Source organism: Cyprinodon variegatus, unplaced genomic scaffold (genome assembly GCF_000732505.1).
Source record: "Cyprinodon variegatus isolate N-32 unplaced genomic scaffold, C_variegatus-1.0 Scaffold229, whole genome shotgun sequence".
In the NCBI taxonomy this organism is placed as follows: domain Eukaryota; kingdom Metazoa; phylum Chordata; class Actinopteri; order Cyprinodontiformes; family Cyprinodontidae; genus Cyprinodon; species Cyprinodon variegatus.
In genome coordinates, this window is record NW_015150682.1 from 544,715 (window position 1) to 561,496 (window position 16,782).

Here is a 16,782-nt window from a genome sequence, read left to right on the forward strand (position 1 = left end):
GATCATTTTTAAATCTGTTGTAAAGTGTGGTGCAGACCACCACTGATCGGACCTACAGATCAATAAAGAAAAGAAAGAAAGCCGTGCAAGTGTTCACTTCCAAACTATAATGTATACAAAACATTTTGTACATCTACTTGGATCTGAGTTCATTGTTCAAACAGAGGCACAGCTGTGAAGAAGCTGTCCTCCACATGATCCAAGTGGAAGGGAAAAAATGAGGTCCTGTAGGATTTAAGAGAACTTAGAAACGTTTCCTTTTCATGGTGCCATCCAGAAAGGAATGGATTGTTGCTGTGGTTGGTTTTTGGCACGAGTTTGCTGTGGCGGGGGGCAGCGATAGCTCTGAGCCCAGGTTGTAGCAGCAGAAGTGGGTGGACGGTTACCTAGCCATGAGGCTTTGGAAGAAGGGTGCTCTTCCTCTTCATCAGAAGAGTCGCCGGTGTAAGCTACCAAACCAGTTCTGAGTCGTTTCACTGAAGGCTCTGTAAGAAGGAGGAGAGCAGCGAGAACAGACACAAGCAGCACGTTTGGAGCAGAGGGGGAGAAAAAAAACAACACAGAGCAACAACAACAGATTTCAAATGTGACAAGTTAATCATTTCAAACACATTTTTTGGAGAAACAACAGAGAAGTTAATGTTTATGTCAGCAGGGAAGAGGAGGGGGGCCCCCATCCATTGGAGTGGCGGGGCGGCATTGCAGGTCAAGGCGTGCCCCACCCCCAATCAGTGTCCAGCATCACCAGAGACACATGGAAGAGAAGAAAAACACAGAGAAAAAGAAAAGAGCACAAAAACAGGAGAGACTCTTGTTAGCAAGGACGGAAACAAAACAGTCCAGACTGATGATGTCATCACAACGCAACAATACTGTGGGCTGGATTTTGAACAAACGACTGGGGCATGTCAAAAAGCAGAGGTGCAAAGAGAAACTGACTGCTCGTTGATAAGTATATTCCTGAGAGCTTCGCCTCAATAATCAGCAGCATCAAACCTCATAACCTCTCTGTACTACAACACTCAACTTTATTTAAAAGCTCTGTCTGTATTGCTGCTTTTATGGTAAGAAAAGCCTTTATTTTGAAGGGTTACAGAAAGCCAAATCAAAAACAGATTAGAGCAATCTCTCAAGAATACATCAAACAAAGCTTAAATATATTGCCATAAACTATTAACTTTGTTGAAAAGTACACAAACTGGAAAAGTATATCATGATCAGAATTTAATGTTTGTTTGTTTTTTATCTAAAGTTCTCTATTAATGTTATAATGTAACAGAATCAATGTTTGGATACATTAATTAAAAAAAATAGCAAATTTATTTCTTTTATCAAACTTTAAAGGGTTAATTTAGAATAAAATGTTTATCTTTTTTCTCAGTTTCTCATTTTTATGGAGTCAGTAAGACTCAAAGTTAAGCGATTCAAACTATGAGGGAGGCATTTAAAAACGTCAGAGGAAGCACCCAGCTGTAGGGTGTTATTTCCTATCATCTTTGTTATTTAGGTTGAACGACAGGTTTAAGCCAATAACAGGAGGGCTGGACGTATAACAGCAAAGTATTTCTGTTCCAAAACATTTCAACTTGTGTCTACAAAAATAACAACACATTGCAAAAAATTATAACCAAGTACATTTTTCTTGAATTTAGCAGATAAGGCAGACACTTTGCCAATTAAATAAGACAATTCACATTTAAAACAAGAAAAAAAAAACGTAACTGTCTTATTTCAAGTGTATATCTTATCTTATTTTAATACCAGTCCTATTGGTAAATCGTCTTATTTACCTGCTCAGCTTAAGGACAAACTCACTTGTTTAAGAATTTTTTGAATCTATTTTTAGATCCTTTTTGCAGTCAGCAAATTAAAAATACACATAATTGATTTTATTTCTATTTATTTCTATTTATTACACGTATAAAGCAGAGTACATGTATTCATTTTTTTTTCAAAAATGCATTAAATTACATTTGATTTCTAATTCTACATTTTAAATGTTTGTCTTATAGCACAATTTAACTATGTTAGCATTTTACAATTGGATGCTATATTTAATGTTTAAATAATTTCTTTAGATTATTAAATATATTGGACCTCCTCATCACACTTGGTTTCCTGTGACCCACCAGTGGGTCACAGGAAACCCTCACTTTGAGAATCCCTGCTATAGAAATACAGAGAGTGATGTTTACAGTTATAATGCTGACCTTGGAAATCGCTAGTGATGCTAAATACATTTTAAAAAGCTCATTTTAGTTTTAACATGGTTGTAAATCCCTGTGTATGAATCAATAATCCACCCAGGCAACGAGACTAAAAGAAAACATACTTGATACTATCTTCTTTCATTGTAATTTCTGACTAAAATTCCCAAACAGCTCAAAATCAGTACCACTGGTTCAGCCATAGGTTAGAAATAAAGTTCTGATTTGTACATCCTCTGCTGCACGGGCATGTCAAGCAGCAGCTTTTTTCTACATATCTGGAACTTTTTGTTTAATGCATTCGCTTACTTATTTTAACCCATCTACTCAACAATCTCTAATAAAACCACAGAAATCTAGACACTAAAGTTTAGGGAAAGCCGCAGCGCGCCCCTGATACCTCTAAAAGAAAGAGAATAAATCAGTTTACAGTCCTCAGTCCTGGTTTGGGGCAGAGGTTTTTCAATCCACAGGATGACATCCTTACCCACGAAGGCTTGCTGTATTCTCCTCCCGTCCATCTGGTGTCTGACTCCGTTCACGCCCAGCGATGTTGGTGGAGGCATTAGGTGCCTACTAAAAACACAAACAGCTGGTGTCAATTATATTCCCTGTTTGACTAGGAGACATGCTCAGATCTAACTAATACAGCAGGTCTACCTGTCCCTCTCACTCGCCGGGCCAGAGGAACTCTGCTGTGCGGCTCCTGAAGTCTCTGTGCTGCCCACTGAGAAGCCTGCACCTAAATTAGTCATATGAATGGGTCCATGCTATGAGCAGAAAAACACACAGCCACGATTAGCAGACATCCTCCTCTAAGCTCTGTCTCACATTATTCCAACCATCAGGAGATTTCCCAGAGCCTGCTTACGTTATTCCTAAGCACACTTATACCTTTCTTTGATAATCCATATAAGCAGAAACTGAGGAATAACCTGTATATAAGGAACGCAGCATCCCATACCATTTTAATCAAGCTACATTAAAACAGAGAAAAGAAGGAATAATTGAAATGTTAACTTGAAGTCTTTCCACAGTGAATAAACAAGGTGTTTAGAAGGAGTCTAAATATGACCGGCTGGTGGAAGGGGCTCTGTTGTAACAGGACTGCAGAGAGGAGCAAAGTAGAGAGCTGTTAATACTGATGAAATATAGTCAAATATTTTAATACCTGGTACCCAAGCAGGCCGCTATCCCTCTCGTCTGGTACCTCCTCTGTGAATCGTCTCTTCTGAGGCGGGTTGGACGGGGCGGCCTGAGGCGGAAGTTTTTGAGGCGTTGATGTGGAATGTAGAGGAGGAAGGGTCTGCAGAGAGAGAGAAAACAACAGTTTATTGGCTCACTTCATCTACAATCTTTAATTGTTATCCTGTACTTAAGGTTGGTTACTCTCAAGCTGGAAAAGGTTCAGTTTAGACAACTGGATGTGAAGTTTTCCATCATCCAAGAGGCTTCTTCAGTTTTAAGTGGTGGTAGGGAGCACCTAGATTAATATACTTTAGGTGCAACAAAGAATTAGAGGGGACAAAAGGTGGCTCTGATCCCTCTTTCTGGATTGGCCATGTAGGTCACATGGGGGGTGTCCATGGCGGCCTAGTGGTTAGCGCATAGAGCTTGGAATCCTGAGGTTCTGAGTTTAAGCCCCTCTCCCACAGACTGCCACTCTGGGTCCCTGAGCAGGAGACCCTAAACCCCACACTGCTCCCCGGATGCTGCACAATGGCAGCCCACTGCTCCCCAAGGGGATTGGTTAAATGCAGAGAGTTAATTTTGTTTCTCTGTACTTGTGACAGAGTACAATAAAAGCTGGAAAAAGGTCAATAGCGGGGTTCTGATGGGTATTCAACTCCCTCGTCACAGTGGTTTTGGTTACATGCCTCATTGCAGTGTGCGTCAGGTGAATGTGGGTGGGAGCTGAGTATTCTGGGTAATGTTCCTCAAAGTACTCTGTTAGTAGGTGAAAGGTTATGTCTAAGATCACCTCCTCTGTTGAGAGATGTTTTTTTTCCAGGTTAACAAAGATGGCTTCCTTAACCCCTCGCTCAAACCATCTTCCTTTGCAAGAATATGGACGTTGTTGTCCTCAAACGAGTTTCCTTTAGCCTTCAGGTGTAGAACTGAGGAAGCCTCTTGGATGAGAGGTGAAATGTCTTTCAGAAAATTTCACATCCAGTTGCCTAAACTGAACTTTTCCAAGCTTGACCATGACCTGGGGACTGAGAATCTTCACAGATACGTTATTCTCAAGGTCTACCTTGTAGTAGACAGCAAAAGTCATGATCACATCAATTATTGCAATATCAGAGTACCACCACCATATTGGACTATAGCCGTTATGGTCTGTTTCCTACATGCTGGGTTAGTTTTAGGTCACATGACCCCACCCCTTCCAAAAGTGGGACATTTGTGTTATGACCTCCTGGATGACTTGTTGATGTACAACAATGATATGATAACCAGCCTCTGTTTCCTCAAGTTACAGATTCATATTCTCTCTTTTTCCCCCCGATGTCCAAAGGACTTAGAAATGGTGTTAAAACCTTTCCAGATTGAGAAATCTGTGGATGGATTGTTCTTTGCTTTTATCAAAAGAAAATAATAATACTAATAATAATAATAGGTTGTTTTTGTTTCAAAACCAAATAATAAAAAAAATCTAAAACTACCAAGGCTGCTCTTTTCTCATTTAAGGCATTGCTGATATCAGAGTATGTATTTCCAATCTCAGCACAGAACAGGGGTTAGAGTTAAGCTATAAACAGTGTATCTGAAGGAATCCCTGATTTTCTCAGTTGGAACATATTCCATCATTTGCCAAAAAGTGATTGTCTGACAAAACCTGATTAGCACTGCCTGCTGTGTAACATCATCTCCTCACAGCAAGCACACCATTTTTCTCCCAATAGTTTATAAACCATTTTAACTAAAACCATGTTTTTTTTTATTACAACCCTAAAACATTTTTCCGTTTCTTTTCTTTTTTAAATTAAATCCAAAGTCTGCATTTTGTTGTCCTTTTTTTTCCAGTTTCTTTTTTAATTAAAGGGAAATAAACCTCTACTAAACTGATATTGTTTGATTAATCTTCACCTGCATCCAGAAAACCAATAAATTTTGGGAACTACTTTTGTTTTGTTCCCCCCCCAGAACTTGGGAATAGTTTGAACAGCTACGGACAAACAGGTAAACTGTGCATGAGTTTATCTTACTGTTTTTACTGAAGAAAACCTGAGTTTTCAAGGTGCAGTTTAAATCCATTCCTACCTGTTGCAGAACATCTGGAGCTGGATTGGGAACTGGAGGCAGAACAGGAGGAGGGGGTGGAGCAGGAATAGAAAGACCAACCGGAAATGGAAGAGGGGCAGGGGGTGGCCGTACAGGGTACTGAGAAGGCCCGCCTGCAGGCAGGACTGGAGGTGGTACATTGAAAGGCGGTGGGACAGGTTGGGGCGCTGGCGGTGGTACGGGCACGCTGTAGCTTGGCTGGATTCCAGCTGGAGGGAAGTAAGGGGGCTGAGGAGGGATCCCGTTTACTACTGGAGGCTGTGGAAAACCTGGCGGAGGAAGAGGAGCAGAACGCATCAGGTTGTACACGATGCACTGACTACAGCAGAAAAATATCACCCTGTACAGACTGGCCTTACTAAAGAAATGTTATGTAAGTGAAGCTTATGTTACATTTAGGTTTAATCTACAAAACCAATACAAAATAATATCTAAATCAATAAAAAAATATATAACTGCTTTTTCAAAATAGGCATTAAATTAAGCAAAAACTTCACTTGAATGAGCGATGAAGCTCAAGTACCTTGTGGCGTCGGCATCACTGAGCTCATCTGACTGACGTAGCGGGAATATTCTGCATGGACCTGCAAATAAAGATTGCCTCTAAATTCAACTTTTATTTGAAACAACACACACTTCCTTTGAAGCTCTAGCTTTAAGTTGCAGATGTCTGTGTTTGCAGAAAATACTTGTGGTTTCAGGCAGAGGGAAAAAAAAACACTTGTGCAAATTATTATCTGAGTGGAACATCAGCAGAAGCCACAAAGATCTTTTTCTTTTTTTTTACCATTTGACTGTAGCAATAAATGGTTTAACAGAGTTAGAAATATCAGTGTGGCTGTTGGGATTTACTTTGAGGTTATTTATGTTTGGTAAATCCATAGGATTGCTTAGCAATGCATTTTTTGTTCACTTTATTAGTTAGTATCATTTCAGGGAATGTTAATGTCACAGTCTGCTTTTTGACCCCAAATACTTATTAAAATACATAAATTTTACTGATCGCAGCGTCCCGTTTTCCATCTGAAAGGGAAGTTTCACATTAAAGATCAATTAAAGTCCAAAATTCAGGGAAAGGTTTCCATATTTGCTTGTGATAGTTTGCTTTTAAGTATAACTAACCCAAAATATGATGGTTATTTTTGCAGATTAAAAGCATAACCGGGGTCTATGGCCTATTTTAGTTTTTTTTTTATTTTCCTATCTTAACACCATCTAACGGATGGATCTTAGGACAGGACAGTGACTCCATAACAATATATATTGTAATGTAATTCTATTAAATAATAGAGATGTGAAATTTTCAATATATAATTTTTATGTTGTTTAAAATGTTTTGTTTTTTTTTAAAGGCAAATATTTCTAAAATGTGATATTGGAGGAGTTTTATAAAAATTGTCATTCGTTTGTACAGGCGTCTGTTGTGGGTATTTTTACTCAGGCTTTTATTTTGTTTATATTAGAATCAAAATTATACAGTTCCAACCCAAATTATGAAATACATCTTGATATAAGTTTGTCCAGTCTTATTCATCATCCCCCTGGTTTCCCACTCAGACATACACCTCAGCAATTCAATTAAATTCTATACAGTTTATTTACATAGCGCCAATTCACAACACATGTCATCTCAATGCACTTTACAAGTGCTGTGAGCCACACTGCCTTTGCAGTGCTGGCTATGGGAATTACAGTCAGAACCTTGAACTGACTGATAAGGATCTGGCCCACAAACCGGGTTGAAGGGGAGGTGAAAATCCTGCACCTCTACCAGCTCCCTCTGCCCACTTTCAATGCTTCAATAAGGCTAGGCTGAGTTAAACTAGCTGTCAGTTCTTTGTCCTGTATACACCCTGGTTTTCAGCATTGCCTGCAGTGGGGTAATCTTTTATAATGGGTGTGTTACACTTCAAATCTATATTACCATCTCCTTCAAATCCTAAGGCGGTAAACAGCTGTAGCATAAAATAGGGCTGAACGAATTGGCCAAAAATCTCAATTGTGATTACTGCCAACAAATATTGTGATGGGGATGTTATTGCAAATTCCCGTTGTAATATGCACATGCATGTAGATATTTCACCTCGTTATTTCAGTTTTTCATCAGCCTCTATTATGATGCACGGATCTGCATGCTAGCTGCAACTCTCTCCTCCTGTCTGCGTGGCAGTATATTATTAGCACTTAAAGGCCCGAAGGGAGAAATTTCATGCATTTCCTTTGTAAAATGTAACGGAAGTAAAATGAGTGCCTCCTTATTAAAAAAAAAAAAAAAAACAGCGGTACAAAAAAAAAAAAAAAAAAAAATCAATGGAAAATTAATTAGTAAAAGTTCACACATAGTCATGTAATATACTGATCCAATCAGCAAGCCTAATTAAGCCTATATTTAGGATTGTATAATAATAATAATTAAAAAAAAGGACATAAGAAATGACTATATAATGAAAAATACAAAACAATTTGACCATCAGAGTAACTACTCACCGTCTGAAGGAGATTCTCACACAGGGTTTTAGCTGCTGCCAGTCCTTCTGGTTTAGGATGACTGTGGAGGAAAAAGAAGTCAACATTTGGTTCAACTACTAACTGGATGAATTCACCAATAATCAAGGTGAGGACAGGTAGGTTGAAGAGGTATGACGGACCAGAGTATTAAACAGTTCTAACTACTTTTATTTAGAAAAAAGAGAAGTACTACTGCTTTTAAAATAACCACATTATAATCATAGAAGTATTGTTACATGGACAGAAATACAGAAATATTTCCCACTGGATTAATTTTCAAGTTAAGATTTTCCATAGTGTCGCTTTTTTTACGCATTAGATGGTTCATTACATGCAGAGCCAACAGTGGGCTGTTTAATGAGGACGCTGCTTAGGGGTGAAATATTACTGGTTTAATGGTCATTGTAAAGCCAAATAACAATTAAAATCACCTTAATATTTACTACTTCAGAGTATTGGATGCAGAGGTAACTCTTACCACTGAGGGGTATGCATAAATACAGCTTTAATCTAGGATGACTCTTTAAAGGCTCTTTTTAAATTCAGAGCATGCAGAAAGAAACAACATGAGGAGCTGAATAATCCCTCTAGCTCCTTGAAGACAATCAGAAATCCTGATGGAAATACTTTCTATAGTTTATAGCTTCTGAGATTTCATGAGCTACCAGACCTGTAGCCATAGGTTGCTCATAACCATGCCTAAGCAACGTTGAGATATGCTATGAGGTGCAACATAAATATTTTTTAATATTAACAAATTTATTTTTTAAATAATTATCATTATTTCTTCCATCTCCATAGCTTTGATTTAATCTTTTTAACAGCCACCATCAAACTGTAAGCAGAAGATTCAATCTGTTTATTTACATGGGTGGAAGCAAATAGGTTTGTATGTCTTAACATTTGCGCATTAACCTTTGTAGCTCAATCCGCAACACGCCCATTTATTGTACCTACTACAAGAAAAATGTACGTGTAATTCCAAGCCACTTATTCTGAATCTTTGAAGATCAGGCCCTAAGTATTGAAGGTCCAAAAGAAAAGATTTGATTTAGAAAGAGACTTTTATGGCAAGGGTAGTAGCAGATCATTCCAGTCTAGGATGAGCTACAGAGGTCTGGTCCTGTTTTCACTTCTGCACTGACAACAGGTACAGATCAGCTGATCTAAGACAACAAAGTGGCAGATAAGGCTGGAAAAGTTGAGAGATGCAGAGCTTTTAGTAGGCTATTCATTTAATCTTAAGATTGATTTTAAACTGAATTAGTGGTCACTGAGAAAATATGCTCAAACCTGTGCATGTTGGTTAGAAGACATGCAGCAGCATTTTGAATCATCTGCAGGTAATATTAAACACCAGCCAGCATCACAATAAATGATGCCATTTTATAGAATAAATCACCAAAGACGCTTTAAGGCAGCCAGACCCAGCATTCTGTTTGTCCAAGCTGCCATGATTAAAATTGTAGAAACAGAATGAAAGAAAATGTTGATATATATTGTTCAAACCTTGACAAACCTCCATACCAGTAATCCGCAGATGGCTACAACAGTTTGGTTAATATAAAATTTGATGTCATTTTCTTAAATGTATTAGAGCTGCCAGAGCAGCACCTACCTAATGTAAATGTACATGGGTTCAAAGGCCTCCCGTCCAGATGCAGGCTCTAAACAGCCTGATCCTTTTCCTCGTAGGAAGACTTTGGCTCCGGTCTCAGCCTGAATGTGCTGCAGATAGGAACAGGCGGGGCCCTCAACTCGCTCTTTGACCACGAACCCAGGAACGGCGTGCTCCAGGCCCACAAAGATCTTGTCCTGAACATAATGCATCTGCAAAGAAGAAAGGACAAAAGGAATACCAGGAATAATTATTGACAATAAATGATTATTAACAAGAAAAGATGCTGTGGTGCCATTTTCCCAAAAGTATAAAACACCGGCGGGCCGATATTTAGTTTATTTCTTGCATTGGTATTGGCCGACACATGCATGCGTTCGTCGATTCATTAGAGCATCCCTTGAGATCATGTGAGGCGCATCCAGTGCCGCTTCGTCCATTTTCTATCCATGTTATTTTTGTTTGAATTAAAACTTGTTTAAAATCATGGCAGAATTTTTCTCATGTTAATGGAGAAGGGAAAAAAGCAATGTTTGCTATAAGAATCAGTTCCCCTCCGCTGGGGGGAAAAATAAAATTTGGTTAGACTGATGTCAGTGTAATCGGGATCTGCATTTAAATAAAAAAAAAAATTTAAAAATTAAAAAACTGAATGGGTCGACTCGATGTCTAGCTTACATTAACCAAACTCTTGGAAATAAACAGAATACAAACCACAAATTCAAGATTGCTAAAGCAACCGATTCATATGAATTCAAAAGCTAAAAAGCTCATCTCACATTGCTATAAACCAAGCATTTTAGATAAATGCCTCTACAACTATAATCTAACCTTTAACCCGTCCCCCCCAAAAAAAAAAAAAAGATTAAAAAAATGCAAAGTATCTGAAATTAAAGTAACTTCTTATATATGACTGGGTTATTAATAAGTGCTGGGAAGTTGTACAGAAAACAGTCATCTAGTGATAAGCCAACTCACCCCTGACTGAAAGTGAGGTTTGTGGTTCGTCACAGGGGGCAGCGTGGGAGCAGGTGGGTTCTGCTGTTGGTAGACAGTGACTGAAGCGCCACTGGGGGAGAAAGAGGAAGTGGCTGAAGAAGCTGTTGCAGCTTTTACAACACCACTGGCGATGATTGCCTTGATTCCATTAACCGCTCCTGGAACATGGAGGGGGGGTTATATTAGCACCTGAATCTGACATACATTCACTAAATAGGTCAGGATATATTTGTAGGAGTACTAACTGTCCACATGCTCTCTTGTCTTTCCTAGAACATGCAGATACAAGGGTCGATCTCTGCAAGGAATGTGGAGAAGAAAAAAACGGAGTCAATAAGCATGAATAAAGCGTTAAGCAGCAGTGAAAACATATGGTTTAAGGAGTTACCCTGGCAACGCTTTGCCTTTTTCCTCCGTTGTCATGTACCGCCCTCTGGTTGAAACTGCAGCTCCGCTCACTTTACTGATCTACAAACGAGGCATAAGGTTGGCACCACAGAAGTCAGAGAGAAATTTATCTTAATGTTATACGTTTTTTTAAAAATAAAAAATGTTCTTCTGATTTTTTGCTGACCTCTTCCTGAGTCTGTCCGCGGGTTAGGAGATTTCGACAGGGCAAAGGGACGTCGTTGATCTCAACTTCAGCGATCACCAGGTCAGTTGCTTTGGTGGGTGCAGGAGGCTTCACAGTACCGACAGTCTGACAAAACACAAAATTAAAGATATATTGTAAATACTTAATATGTTTACATCAACATCCTACTGTTCAGAGAAGGACTGCAGCTATCGATTCAACTAATCATTGTTTTGTTTTTTTATTATTTGATTGACCTGCTACTTTCAGTGTATCAACATTTCTAAATAAATAACATTTTCAGTTTTAAAAAATTTACTAATTTAAATTTTTTTATCATTTGTAAATGGCAAAAATGTATAAAATATACCATATAAAAACATACGTAAAATTTGAATCTAATGTAAAGATTTTTAATCTGATTTTTTTGCAGTTTTGTCACGCTGTAAGCATGTTATTCTTTCAGGAAATGTTTTAAGTCTGTGTACCATTACTTTAGGTAACAATTCATTTAGATTATCTAATTAGTTAACAATTATTTTAATAATCGATTTATCACAATGAATCGTTTTAGCCCCAATTTAGAGGAAGCAGGTGACAAAATCTAAAAGAAGCGAGAAGCTTTGACAAAGATGCTACTCTGCAGCCTTCAACAGATTTTCTACATATTTGCAATCACTAAAATTAGTCCGAGGGCAGCTAGTAGTAAATATGCCTAAATCCTACTCTATCATAAAAAAAAAAAAAAAAAAAAAGTGTTTTTCTAATTTAGACTGTTATTCTAATTCAGACTGAGTAGATGAGTCAGAGTCCCAATGGCTTTTTGACCCTCATTTGTCTGTCAGAGATACAGTTTAAGTCCATTTTTGATAGATAATGGAGTAAAGGGAGTAAAATTCTGAAGACCAAAATACTCGGACACGAAGTTACAAAGGGGAAAAGTAAAACATATCTGGTACATTTCAAATGGACAGCTACTCAAATACATTAGGGACTCCTACATCCATTCTGTGGGGATTGGCACAAGGCACACTTTGACACGGATGTCGAAACAAAACAGTCCATGTGAGGCCAGAATTAGCCACGTAGATATGGCTTACAGGAAGGCATCAAGGAGAGAACAAAAAACCTGACTAGCACAACAAAAATAAAAATAAGAGCTAACTTTACATGTCAATCTACCACATCAGCATCAAAGATGTCCTCCAAAAGGCCTATTTATTATCTTACAGAATCTTTGATTGCCTGGCTGCAAGTTCCTTTTTTTCCTGCTTATGTATCTATATATTTTTCTGTAGAGATATATATATATATATATATATAAATAAATGGATATTTATGTATATGCTCATCTTTGCCAATATGCAGTGAGGAAAATAAGTATTTGAACGCCCTGCTATTTTGCAAGTTCTCCCACTTAGGAATCAGGAATCATGAAGGGGTCTGAAATTGTCATCGTAAGTTTAGGTCCACTGTGAGAGACATAATTAACAAAGAAAAAAATCCAGAAATCATAATAAATGATTTTTCTTTTAACTATTTATGTGTATAATACAGCTGAAAGTATGTATGTACTGAGCACCAGAGAAAATCAAGGCTAATATTTGGTACAGTAGCCTTGCTTGCAATTACAGAAGTCAAATGTTTCCTGTATTTTTCCACCAGGTTTGCACACACTGCTGGAGGGATTTTGGCCCACTTCTCCACACAGTTTCTCTCTAGTCAGGTTTCTGGGCTGTCACTGAGAAACAGAGTTTGAGCTCCCTCTAAAGATTCTCTATTGGGTTTAGGTCTGTAGACTCACTAGGCCACGCCAGAACCTTGATATGCTTCTTCCAAAACCACTCCTTCATTATCCTGGCTGCTTGCTTCAGGTCATTGTCATGTTGAAAGAACCAGCCTCGACCCATCTTAAATGCTCTAATTGAGGAAAGGAGGTTGTTTCCCAAAATCTCACAATGCATGGCCCTGATCATCGTCTCCTTAATACAGGGCAGTCGCCCTGTCCCATGTGCAGAAAACCACCCTCAAAGCATGATGCTAACACCCCCATGCTTCACAGCAGGGATGGTCTTTTTGGGATGATCCTCATCATTCTTCTTCCTCCAAACAGGGTTAGTGGATTTATGACAAAAAATGCTATTTTGGTCTCATCTGACCACATGACTTTATTCCATGACTACTCTGGAGCATCCAAATGGTCATCGGCAAACTTAAGATGGGTCTTGACATGTGCTGGTCTAAGCATGGGAACCTTCCGTGCAATGCATGATGGTTTAGTGCATTACCAACAGTAACCTTGGAAACGGTGGTCTCAGCTCTTTTCAGGTCATTGATGAGCTCCTCCAGTGTAGTGCTGAGCTGATTTCTCATCTTTCTTAGAACCATTGAGACCCCACAAGGTGAGATCTTGTATGGAGCCCCAGTCCAAGGGAGATTGACAGTCATGTTTAGCGCCTTCTATTTTCTAATTATTGCACAGTGGACAGTGGACCTTTTTTCACCAAGCTGCTTGGCAATTTCCCCATAGCCCTTTCCAACCTTGTTATTTTATCTCAGATGTCTTTGGACAGCTCTTTGGTATTGGCCATGTTGGTAGTTGGATTCTTACTGATTGCATGGGGTGGACAGGTGTAATTATGCAGCTAACGACCTCAAACAGGTGCATTTAATTTAGGATGACAAATGGAGTGGAGGTGGACATTTTGAAGGCAGACTAACAGGTCCTTGCGGGTCAGAATTCAAGCCGATAGACAGATGTTCAAATATTTATTTGCAGCAATAGGTAACTTTATTTTTTTTAGATTATGTCTCTCACAGTTAACATTCACCTTCTATGACAATTTTAGGCCCCTCAGTGATGTCTAAGTGGGAGAACTTGCAAACTAGCAGGGTGTTCCTCACTGTATGTGCCAGTAAAAGGGTTTATGGGGAGGGAATGAATGGGCTATGGTAAAACAAAATAATATATTCAATGTAAGACTTGCCAGTTGCCATGTAATCTTCTCTAACATGAAGTCTTAATCATTTCTCTTTTACATAAATGGTTTTATACATTTTATTCACATTAAACCTCCTATCTTTGCAGACACAAACCGGCTGACATGTCATTACAAAAGATTGATATGCATGATTATTTCTATAGTAATCAGGGTTTACTTCTAGAAGATAACGCATTGTTTAAAGTTAATTGTTTGAATGATGAAGAAATGAAAGAACAAACAGGTGGAGGTAAGGATAGATGACGGAATGACAGGTAGACAGATGGAACAACCGACGGTCTTGGTGTCCTTGATCAACAAGTATGGGGTCCTTGAGATCCACTTGAGAAATTAAACTAAAAAAATAACCTAATGTTAAAATACTTAAATATATGAAAGCATCACTTAGAAGTGGAGAAAACTAGTTACTACAGTTATTGATGCTGTTTGTAATATCTTTAGACCCATGATTAATTGATTTCAATGAATAGTATGTATAATTACCCAATAATCTGGATCATGAGTTGACTTTGGGAACATTTTGTGGATTAGAAGCTGTAATGTTTGGGAGCCTCTGTTCAAAATGATAAATTAGAATAAATTATGTTTTAAAAACGCAAATGAAATGAACGGATTGTCAAAATACTTTATGGACTTTTGTCCTTCTCTTTTGTTTTCAATGAGGCGAATGACAAATATCAAAGAATAGGATTAAATAGGATATTTATAAATCACAGTTCTTTATCTAATTGTGTTCATTGTAAATGTGCATAGCTTTCAGCTGCAGTGTTAGTGGAGCTATGATTGTTTTGGCACGCAGTCACAGCCATACAGCCTGGAAAAGACACATGATCATCTTTTCATTCTCACTTCACCATAGTACCAGAAAATATGGCGCCCATCCTCATCTGGCATCATGTGTTGTTTTTAGCTTCTAACAGGCATCATTTCCTCACCCTGTCGGATGGTAGCGGGGGGTTAATCTGTGATGGCTTCAGCTTCCCTTTAGCCACCAACATAGCGTTGATTTTGGCAGCAACGGCCGCTGCAGCATCCAGAGCCCCGCAGGGAAACGAATCACGCTGCAGCATCCCACCGGAGCCTCTGGGCCCGGGGTCGGGCTGGTCCCACTTGCTGCGGCGCCTGAGAAGTTAAAGGGACGGAGAAAGAAAAAACATAAACCGTTTAAAAAGCTGCTACTTTTCCAAGCTAGCCTTAACTTCTGAGAACTAAAAACTGCTCACCGATATCAGTACAGATAGCAAAGCTATTCAGAGACGACATTTCAATTAATTACACTTATGCTAGTTTAATTATAAATAAATAGCTTATAACTTATAACTTAAGCCATAATATAAAAAAGCCAGACAGACATTACATAACAAGTCTCACAATAGCAAGCTAGCCGCAGCTAACTAAAGGCATTTTAAACCCATGTATTGTTTAAACACACATACATATAACCTGAAAGCTTTTGCACCTACCCACTATTTTGCGTTCCACAAAAGGACATTAATGTGATGTCAAACCCTAATTAGTCGCACAATGCAAAAAAACAAATCTCCTTCGACTTCTGCACGACTTGCTTCACTGGCAGCGGATACTCTCTGCTACTGTTTCCGTCTCCGGTAAACTTCCGGTCAGCTCCATGTAGTTAATAAGTAATTCCACTAGATGGCGCCAAACACAAACTAAAAGTTCTCGAAGTTCATGCATCTGGCTATTGTCAGGTTACATTATTTCACCACTTTATTAAAAGTTCGACACCAAGTGCATTAACAGTTATCACTTTTAACTCTTGTTTTATGATGAAGACACATTTTAACAGCTATGCTTATTCCTTAAATTCCTAAAACTACATAACTATTTATTTTTCTTCTATATTGTGATATAAGATTTGTCTTAAACTCTAAAAACATGTACTATTGATTGTTCATACTTGATGTAAATTTGCTAAAATAAATTAAATAATTTTGTTTGAGAATAATATGTAGTCACAACGCCATAAATTTGATTTATTATTTGGTTTTGAATTTTGTTAATTTAACAGCATGGTTAAACCTTTTTCTTGAACGAGATTAATGCCTGCTTCAACATGTTAAATACAATTTTTCCACATTATGTTTCCTGATTCTGTTTAAGTATTGGGGTTTTTTTAAGATTAAAAATAGAACAGAATAAATGGAAAAATGTGTCCAACTAATTTTACTGCCAAATTGCTTTTATCAACATTTTGCCCCTTTCTGCAGAGCTGCAGGTTGCAGCTTATATACCTGTGTCCAGACTGTGCAGGTGTTATTAGTCTATCCAGGGTCACACTGACTGATTTAAGATAGCTGGCTTCCCAGGAGTCCAGAGACATGTACAAGCGTTCCTAGAAGGTGCTAATGCTGTGTAGAAGGGTGACATGATCGAACAACGCAAGCTATAGTTACTTTCATTCTGGACTGTGGAAAGCAGTTTGTCATGTGCATGAGAACAACATATCTTTTTTTTTTCCTCGAAGCAATGGCTTCTTATATAGCTTTTTTTGTCAGTCAGATCCCTAAAAATAAAGCACACATTTTTTATTACAATTTTATAACAATCAAATTAAGCACTTTTCAGGTT

At 38.2% G+C, this 16,782-nt stretch overlaps 1 protein-coding gene across 3 annotated transcripts; it reads right to left on the minus strand.

The window, feature by feature from the left end:
- Nucleotides 1-11: 11 nt before the first annotated feature.
- kiaa0907 (KIAA0907 ortholog) lies at nucleotides 12-15,784 on the minus strand. Of its 3 annotated transcripts, none has more exons than XM_015381241.1 (14): nucleotides 15,657-15,784; nucleotides 15,129-15,315; nucleotides 11,192-11,317; nucleotides 11,006-11,085; nucleotides 10,863-10,915; nucleotides 10,597-10,775; nucleotides 9,619-9,830; nucleotides 7,980-8,040; nucleotides 6,016-6,076; nucleotides 5,472-5,761; nucleotides 3,379-3,513; nucleotides 2,868-2,977; nucleotides 2,695-2,783; nucleotides 12-485 (listed from the first exon to the last, which is right to left on the minus strand). In XM_015381241.1, the coding sequence occupies exons 1-14, from the start codon at nucleotides 15,683-15,685 to the stop codon at nucleotides 262-264; spliced, it is 1,836 nt and encodes a 611-aa protein (XP_015236727.1). In that variant the 5' UTR covers nucleotides 15,686-15,784; the 3' UTR covers nucleotides 12-261. The 3 variants fall into 3 exon arrangements, 2 of the variants coding, with proteins under 2 accessions (XP_015236727.1, XP_015236729.1); XR_001481397.1 differs by having other exon boundaries at nucleotides 355-485; nucleotides 2,868-2,949; XM_015381243.1 differs by lacking the exon at nucleotides 12-485 and having other exon boundaries at nucleotides 2,568-2,783; nucleotides 2,868-2,949.
- Between the last annotated feature and the right edge of the window lie 998 nt (nucleotides 15,785-16,782).

Excerpts from the sequence above, each read along its gene's own strand:
- kiaa0907 (XM_015381241.1), bottom strand. The coding sequence starts at position 15,685 with ATGTCCTTTTGTGGAACGCAAAATAGTGG. Across the intron at positions 11,086-11,191 it reads GCGGACAGACTCAGGAAGAG|ATCAGTAAAGTGAGCGGAGC; the intron begins GTCAGCAAAAAA and ends CCTCGTTTGTAG. Across the intron at positions 2,978-3,378 it reads GCGGCCTGCTTGGGTACCAG|CATGGACCCATTCATATGAC; the intron begins GTATTAAAATAT and ends TTCTGCTCATAG.